The sequence below is a fragment of the Belonocnema kinseyi genome, chromosome 1, assembly GCF_010883055.1.
Source record: "Belonocnema kinseyi isolate 2016_QV_RU_SX_M_011 chromosome 1, B_treatae_v1, whole genome shotgun sequence".
Taxonomy (NCBI): Eukaryota; Metazoa; Arthropoda; class Insecta; order Hymenoptera; family Cynipidae; genus Belonocnema; species Belonocnema kinseyi.
Window position 1 is genome coordinate 179,480,240 of NC_046657.1, and position 8,187 is coordinate 179,488,426.

The following is an 8,187-nucleotide window of genomic DNA, read 5'->3' on the forward strand; positions in this document are numbered from 1 at the left end:
AACCGAAGGGCCTATGATAAAGCCACCGAACGCATCCTCGGGTTGCGGATAGAGGGTGTCTGTACCAAGGGTTTCTGCTGAATATGGTTACAAAAATGAATAGGCATTCGCGGACAATTGTCCAGGGGTGGTCCCGAAGGAATTAACCCCCAAGCGGAGGTGTGAAAACCGTGCCGAACGCTAAATAGCACCTGGGTGAGGTGTCTAGAACGGTGACTCTGGGATATCGGGCGACCTCACAGAGTAAGCAGCCTTATCCTTGCATGCGGGGCTCTACAAGGATGGACGAACCACTTTCCCTAGCTTCTCGTGGGAGCAACAATGACAACACCAAACATAGTTGTAGTAAGTGCGGTTCAAAACAACAGAACGCGCAGGGGTCCCGACAATGGGTCGGCCAACAATGCCGACCAATCTAGAGCTGGGGGAGCCAATGAATCTACATCTACAATCTCTTTTAATTTGTAAACAGGCACCAGATAGGATTCTCCCTATCAGCAGCCGGAGACAGCCGCGCCATGCTCTTACGACCTCCAGCATCCTTCACATTCTCGTTGCTTGATCGTTTAAAGGAATATGTTCACCCCAACTTACTGTCGACGATTCTTCAACTGACTCTCCGCCGGTCCACTCACTGCTAACCCAAAATTTACTCGCGTTAAAATCTGCATTTGCACGCGCGGATTGGACCCGAGACGGACAAGGCACTTAAAAATGGTAAACAAACAAGACCCCGGGTCGTCCAAATTTTCTGTGGAGCCTCCGTTGATTGGCTTCTATTAACAAACGAGGTCCGAAGGGTGCCAATGTGCGCCAATGTGCGCTTCAGCGGTAGAGTCCGTCCTGCCGATTGGATCCGTGCTACGGACTACTGGGGTTGCTATTGATCGTCTGATTGTTAGTGACAAGATGGCCGCCTGAAATGTCGGCCGATAAGTGGCCGCTTGCCCTGTCAACGATGCAGGGTGTAATGCCCAAATTTCACCTAGGTTTTCTATCGACAATTCACTACTCTCTGATTGGACATCTGAACGGGATCGTTGTTGCCGTCGATTCATTAAAACGAAAACCATTTAAAGGAACTTATTTGAAAGAAAAACACTCAATTTAATAGTTGATGATTAACAATTTATTAAAGATGCATTTCCACCATCACTGTCTCAGAAGTCACAAATCGCAATTGTTTATGATTGTTTATATCGCGGCATCCCGTTTCGCGTTTAACAATTGATCTTATTTAGAATAGTTTATTATTTAACAACAATTCAAATGAATTAACTAATTTCAAACACAATACAAATTTTCTAAGTCCAAAAATGGCTTTAACCGTATCTGGTTCTGGCTTCGGCAAGATCCCGAGAAGATTTCTTATTTTACCAATTTATTCTCGAAAACTTCGGTACAATCTATATTTATACATGTAATCTTATCATTTTACAAAATCCCGCACATTTTTATTTGACAATTACATAATACATTAATTTATGAGAAATTAGGATATGTAATTATATAAATAAATTATAAGCTAATTTAATTAGTTCAATTATTATATTTAAAAATAAAATTCTGTTTTTTCGGTTTGTATTTAAAAATGTGAGTTTAGTAACAAATAAATGTTACCTTACCTCATATCCATTATTCGATTTTCCTCTCGTTCGATATATTTGAAATGCTTCAATTGATTATTAATTTCAGATAAGCTCTTACGAACTTGCACTGTTTTTGTTTGCTGAGACTTAAGCCTCAATATTTCGTCGTTTTGCCAAGCAATTTCATTTAAGTTGATCAAACGGCTTTCCTCTTGTTTTTTCCAAGTTTCCATAAGTTTATTTTGCTCATTTTCAAATATTTGCTTCTTTAAGGCTTCAGCGAATTTTTGTCTCTGTAGAGCTTTTGCCTTCTCTTTTTCTGCTTCCTCTTTAATAGAAAGTCTTCTCTCGTTCTCCATCATATCATCAAAATGCTGAGATTCTTTCAACAGTTCTTGTTTAACAATCTCTTTCTCTGCAATCTGATAAAAATAATTCAGATATTTTATCTACTGATGAACATAATAAATATAACTGAATATTTATAGTAAGCTATCCATATTGGGATCGGGATCTAAGAGTCCGTTTTATTAAAATGTTGGAGATCAAAAGTGGCTTTAGAAGAGGCTGTCGACGACACAGAGCTGACACATTATTCTATTCTCTCTGAGTGTACGAAAAAATTGCCATGGGTAAAAAAGCATTGAAATTGATGAAGGAAAACAGGCCTCAACCAGAAGGAAAATGCAAAAAAAGTAAGAGGCATGGAAATAGAAAGTTCCGCCGAGAGCAACCACCATCAAACCAGGTTCTGGGAAGAAAATACGAACATGGCCCATTACGCGCCCAGCAAAGTGAGCGTTCAGATAGCCATTCACCATACCGTCCAGATAGCGGCAGTTAATTAGTACGAAACGCAACCGCGCAGTCAGTTAGTTAATTCGAAAAATGACCACTGAATAACGTAAAAGGAATCTAATATATTTCGTCTAATAACCCACAAGCCCACATAATATATGTATCTTCATTTTTGGTATTAGTGTATACAATAATGATTGTTTATATCTGCAGAAAATATTTAGATGCTAAAATTAACGTTTTATATAGACTTATCAAGTAATTACGGAAACAACTATGAACTTTAATTTGTTAAATAAAAGTCACAGTAAAAGAAAAATTTTATTGAAATCTATAAATTATAAAATTAACGCTTTATATAAACTTATCAACTAATTGAAGGAATGCCTATGAACTGTACCTTAGTACGTATAAGCAACAGGAAAAGAAAAAATTAATTTAAATATTTAGAACCTTAAAAAAAGTACGCTTCACCACTGAAAAGTGATGGATAAGAAAGTACTTATCGACGCGTTCAAATGGCAAGGTGCCATCTCCGCAGAACCAAATAAAAATGTTCCCTACTTCAAAGGGATTTGGTGTTATCAATACTTTTTATCTGCGATTCTTAAGCTTCCATGTTTCGCCATACCATATAGCACTAGAATTCCTCTAGAATCTAACTGAAGGGCCTATGACAAAGCCACCGAACGCGTCTTCGGGTTGCAGATAGAGGGTCCCTGTACCAAGGGTTTCTGCTGAATATGGTTACAAAAATAAATAGGCAGTCGCGGACAATTGTCCAGGGTTGGCCCCGAAGGAACTAACCCCCAAGCGGAGGTGTGAAAACCGTGCCGAAAGCTGAATGGCACCTGGGTGAGGTGTCTAGAACGGTGACTCTGGGATACCGGGAGACCTCTCAGAGTACGAAGCCTTATCCCGGTATGCGGGGCTCTACAAGGATGGACGAACCCCTTTCCCTAGCTTCTCGTGGGAACAACAATGACAACACCAAACATAGTTGTAGTAAGTGCGGTTCAAAACAACAGAACGCGCAGGGCTCCCGACAATGGGTCGGCCAACAATGCCGACGAATCTAGAGTTGTGGGAGCCAATGAAAATGGATTCAATGCGATGGATCGGCGGAATCTCGTGACCTTTGTGTGGACGGAGCAACTGAATCACGACTTGCTAGACTGCTACGATGCGAGTGTGGCCCCTGAACGGGGTTACATGGCACGGCTACATGCTCTGTGGTGCGAGAAACACCCTGAGCTATCGCACTTTTCGCAGCAACGTCTACGAAACCATGCTGAACTAATCCGTAAAAGGGGCTATATAAGCGGAACGCCTACTCTACCACAGCTAGAACAAGCCGGCAACAAAGAAAGAGAGGCGACACTAAGACCAACCGCGGGCAGTCATCCAATAGATGAAGAGCGATGCTTTACAACCCGGAGAAACATCAACACCAAGGTTTCTCTCAAGCCTAAAGATTTGGCTGAAATGGATGACGAGCTTCGTGGATATTTTCCCGGTGAATCCGACCTCTGGGCTATCAATTATTGTGTGTATAATGCAGCGAAAGCTTTGGCCGATGCGAACCGTAAAGCAAAACCAACGGCTGATCATAAGGATGCATAAATATGCATGAAATCTAATCTATCTCGAGTACTCACTCCTGAAAGCCCGGATTAAGAAAGCACGAGAGAAAAACTTTCGTAAACAGCTCCTCGATAAGAGGATGCACGGTATCTTCCACAGAAATGTGAAGGATCAGTCAATGTCTTCTGAGCTAACGTTTGCTTTCCTTATATCGCCCGGATTGAAGTCTGGTACAGAGGGTTTCATTTTTGCATACCAAGACGGTGTCATTTCCACTTTAATATACCGTCGCCACATTTTGAGCCAAGACATTCCCGATGATAGCTGCAGGGCGTGCCATGCACACCCCGAGAATTTAGCTCACATACTATCTAGTTGTCCAACACACGCGCGAACAACCTACATTCAAAGGCACAATGCGGCACTAAGAGTGCTTTATTACCATCTCTGTCACTCCTACGACATTCACCTTAATATCGCTCCTCTAAATTCGAGAAGCGAACCATGTTCGTCATCGAATTTTCGGCACCAGCTGACAAAAACATCATAGCCAAGGAGAATGAAAAGAAACAGAGGTATCGAGACCTTATAAGGGATTTGCAACGATTGTACCCGGAATATTCTGTTAAACTGATCGTCCTTATCATCGGCGCTCTTGGAGGTGCCAAGCTTTCACTTGCTAATAGCCTAAAAAGCATCCCTGCGTGTCAACAATATGCTAGAACACTTGCGGGAAAAATGCAGAAGGCGGTTGTCCTGGTGTTACTCCGTGTTCTTAGGGTGCACGAGGCTTTTGCTGGATCGTCGTATTGATTCCTTTACAGACTGTAACCACCTATCTCACGGTTGTGAGACGTGGTTGTGGCTGAAATTTTACCGCGATTTCGCTGGAGGCGGGTGCAATTTTCCAGATTAGCACCCGCTCCCGGCGAAATCCTGCGGTTGTCCTTATGACAAATTTTTAATTATATATATATACATATTCGGTTTTGATGCCTCTATAATCAAACCGAAGGGCCTATGACAAAGCCACCGAACGCGACCTCGGGTTGAGGATAGAGGGTCCCTGTACCAAGGGTTTCTGCTGAATATGATTACAAAAATACATAGGCAGTCGCAGACAATTTTCCAGGGGTGGTCCCGAAGGAATTAACCTCCAAGCGGAGGTGTGAAACCCGTGCTGAAAGCTGAATATCACCTGGGTGAGGTGTCTAGAACGGTGACTCTGGGATACCAGGCGACCTCTCACAGTACGCAGCCTTATCCTTGCATGCGGGGCTCTACAAGGGTGGACGAGCCCCTTTCCCTAGCTTCTCGTGGGAACAGCAATGACTAAATTAAACATAATTGTAGTAAGTGCGGTTCAAGACGACAGAACCAATGGGTCGGCCAACAATGCCGACCAATCTGGAACTGGGGGAGCCAATGAAAATGGATTCAGTGCGGTAGATCGGCGGGATCTCGCGACCTTCGGGTGGACGGAGCGACTGAATCTCGACTTGCTAGAGTGTTACGATGCGAGTATGGCCCCTGAACGGGGTCCACAGGGTCCAATAGAGGAAGAGCGATGCTTTACGACCCGGAAAAACATCAACACCAAAAGACGAATGCATCAACTTGCCGTAAAGATAGGCTGGGCAAGTCAGTATGTGTCCCGCATTCAGTGTGTGATTAACCACATCACATCTGGCAGGAATTTTACCGCTAAGGTTCGAAGGTTAGCGCGCGAACTCCGGACCCGTTATCACACACTTAACAAGTCAAAGCTGCTGACCATCAGGCAGCATATTGTTCAGAGAATACGGATACTATCTGACGCTAAGATAAGTCTAGATCGGAGGGAGAGGTGGGTCAGAGAAAATCAACAGTTTCTCTCTGACTCATTTCGACTCTTCCAAGACCCTCCAGTTACTGTCGACCAGCCGCCCAAACCAGAGGAGCTCGAAGTATTTTGGAGAAAAGTATACGAAGTGCAGCATAGACTGAACGAAGACTCAGATAATATAAATAGCTTAAAGGAGTTATGTGTTGTACTCATAACACCTTATGAAGAATGTCCACCCATCGCTACCGAGGAGGTGAAAAAAGTATTAAGAGGGATGAAGAACTATTCCGCACCGGGACCAGATTGTATAAAAACCTTCGGGTGGAAGAAGGTTCCTTCTACCCATCAGCATTTGCCCCGTGTTTTCACCTTATATTTAAAGTCGGAAGAGCCGATTCCGGAGTGGTTGGTGGAAGGGCGTACAACACTCCTACCGAAAATAGGCAACTTAGCTGAACCGAAGAATTACAGGCCAAGCACTTGTCTGAACACACTGTACAAGATATTCACAGCTATCTTAAATGATAGGATTGTTCGGGCAATTGAACCTGTGTGGCAAGAAATGTATGAACAACGAGGCTCAAAGAAAGGCGTAGCCGGAAGTCGGGACAAGCTGCTCATCGATAGATGTGTCTGAAAAGATGCAGCATTCTACCAGCGTGATCTATCGATGGCCTAGATTGATTCAGGGCGACTCCATGAGCCCACTCCTCTTTTGCCTTACATTATTGCCACTATCTCTAGCACTGCGACATTCCGATGGGTACTTGTGCGGCAAACCTGCAGATCGAAAGTACAAGGTCACTCATGTATTTTACATGGACGATCTTAAGATCTATGCTAAAAGCAAAGAGCAACTACATCTAGCTCTAGGGATTGTCGAACGATATACTAAGGAAATTGGAATGGAGTTTGCGTTAGACAAATGCACCAAGGTTTATTTGAAGCAAGGAAAACTTGATGGCATCCCTGAAGATCCTGAGCTCGTTGATAGAAGCGCTATACGACACCTTTGAGCTAGAGAAATTTATACATACGTGGACATGCCACAGAGCCGCATTCAGGATGTGAAATCTATAAAGGATACTTTCCGAAGCAAATACAAGCGTCTCATCCGAAAAATTTGGTCTTTTGAACTGTGGGCGAGGATCAAAGTATCTGCAACAAACGTGCTTGCCGTCCTGGTAGTACTTTATTCATTTGGAGTAGTTCCATGGACGAGGAACGAGCTCAGATCCCTTGATGTCGCACGCTGTCAAGGTGGTCGCGGAATATTAAAGCTTGAATGTCTTCACAACGGGATTATTCTGGGTATAGCACATAGAGTCGCAAATGGAAGAGACCCTCTTCTTAAAATGGTCAGGAATCACGAAGAAGTGGGCAAAGGAACGTTTCTGTACACAGCAGCGGAGGAGGCTGCTGAAATACTCGGACTTATCTTCAATATTAGGGGTGAGAAAAATGCATCAAATCTTATCTATCTCGAGAACTCACTGCTAAAAGCCCAGATTAAGAAATCACAAGAGAAAAACTTTCGTGAACAGCTCCTCCATACGAGGATGCACGGTATCTTCCACAGAAATGTGGAGGATCAGTCATTGCCGTGTGAGCTAACGTTTGCTTTCTTTAAATCACCCGGATTGAAGTCTGGTACAGAGGGTTTCATTCTTGCATGCCAAGACGGTGTCATTTCCACCTTAACATACTGTCGCCACATTTTGAGCCAAGACATTCCCGATGATAGCTGCAGGGCGTGCCATGCACACCCCGAGAATTTAGCTAACATACTATCTATTTGTTTAACTCATGCGGGAAGTACCTACATCCAAAGGCATAATGCGGCACTAAGAGTGCTTTATTACAATCTTTGTCATTCTTACGGCATTAACCTTAATATCACTCCTCTAAATGCTCCTAGGGAAATCGAGTCAATTGTCGAGAATGGGAAGTGCCGCATATACTGGAACAATGGTTTCTGTTGCACACTCGGGGTCAGACATGGTTCTTCTTCACTTCGAGAAGCGAACCATGTTCTTTATCGAATTTTCGGCACCAGCTGACAAAAACATCATAGCCGAAGAGATTGAAAAGAGAGACAGTCATACAGACCTTATAAGGGAGTTGCAACGATTGTACCTGGAATATTCTGTTAAACCAGTCGTCCTTATCATCGGCGCTCTTGAGGGTGCCAAGCTTTCAATCGTTAATAGCCTGAGAAGCAGCCTTGCATGTCAACAATATGCTAAAACACTTGCGGGAAAAATGCAGAAGGCGGTAGTCCTTGGATCACTCCGTGTTCTCAGGGTGGACGAAGCTTTTGCCGGGTCGTCGTATTGATTCCGTTACAAACGGTAACCACCTATCTCACGGTCGTGACACGTGGTTGTGGCT

The 8,187-nt window shown here is 43.5% G+C and overlaps 1 protein-coding gene across 1 annotated transcript in view; it reads right to left on the reverse strand.

Annotated features, from left to right (window-relative positions):
* LOC117171222 (cilia- and flagella-associated protein 45-like) overlaps nt 1-8,187 on the reverse strand; it is a 90,317-nt gene that overhangs the window by 31,199 nt on the left and 50,931 nt on the right. The window contains exon 3 of the mRNA XM_033358326.1: nt 1,626-2,011. Coding sequence (XP_033214217.1) covers nt 1,626-2,011 — 386 coding nt within the window. The remainder of the gene's footprint in view (nt 1-1,625; nt 2,012-8,187) is intronic.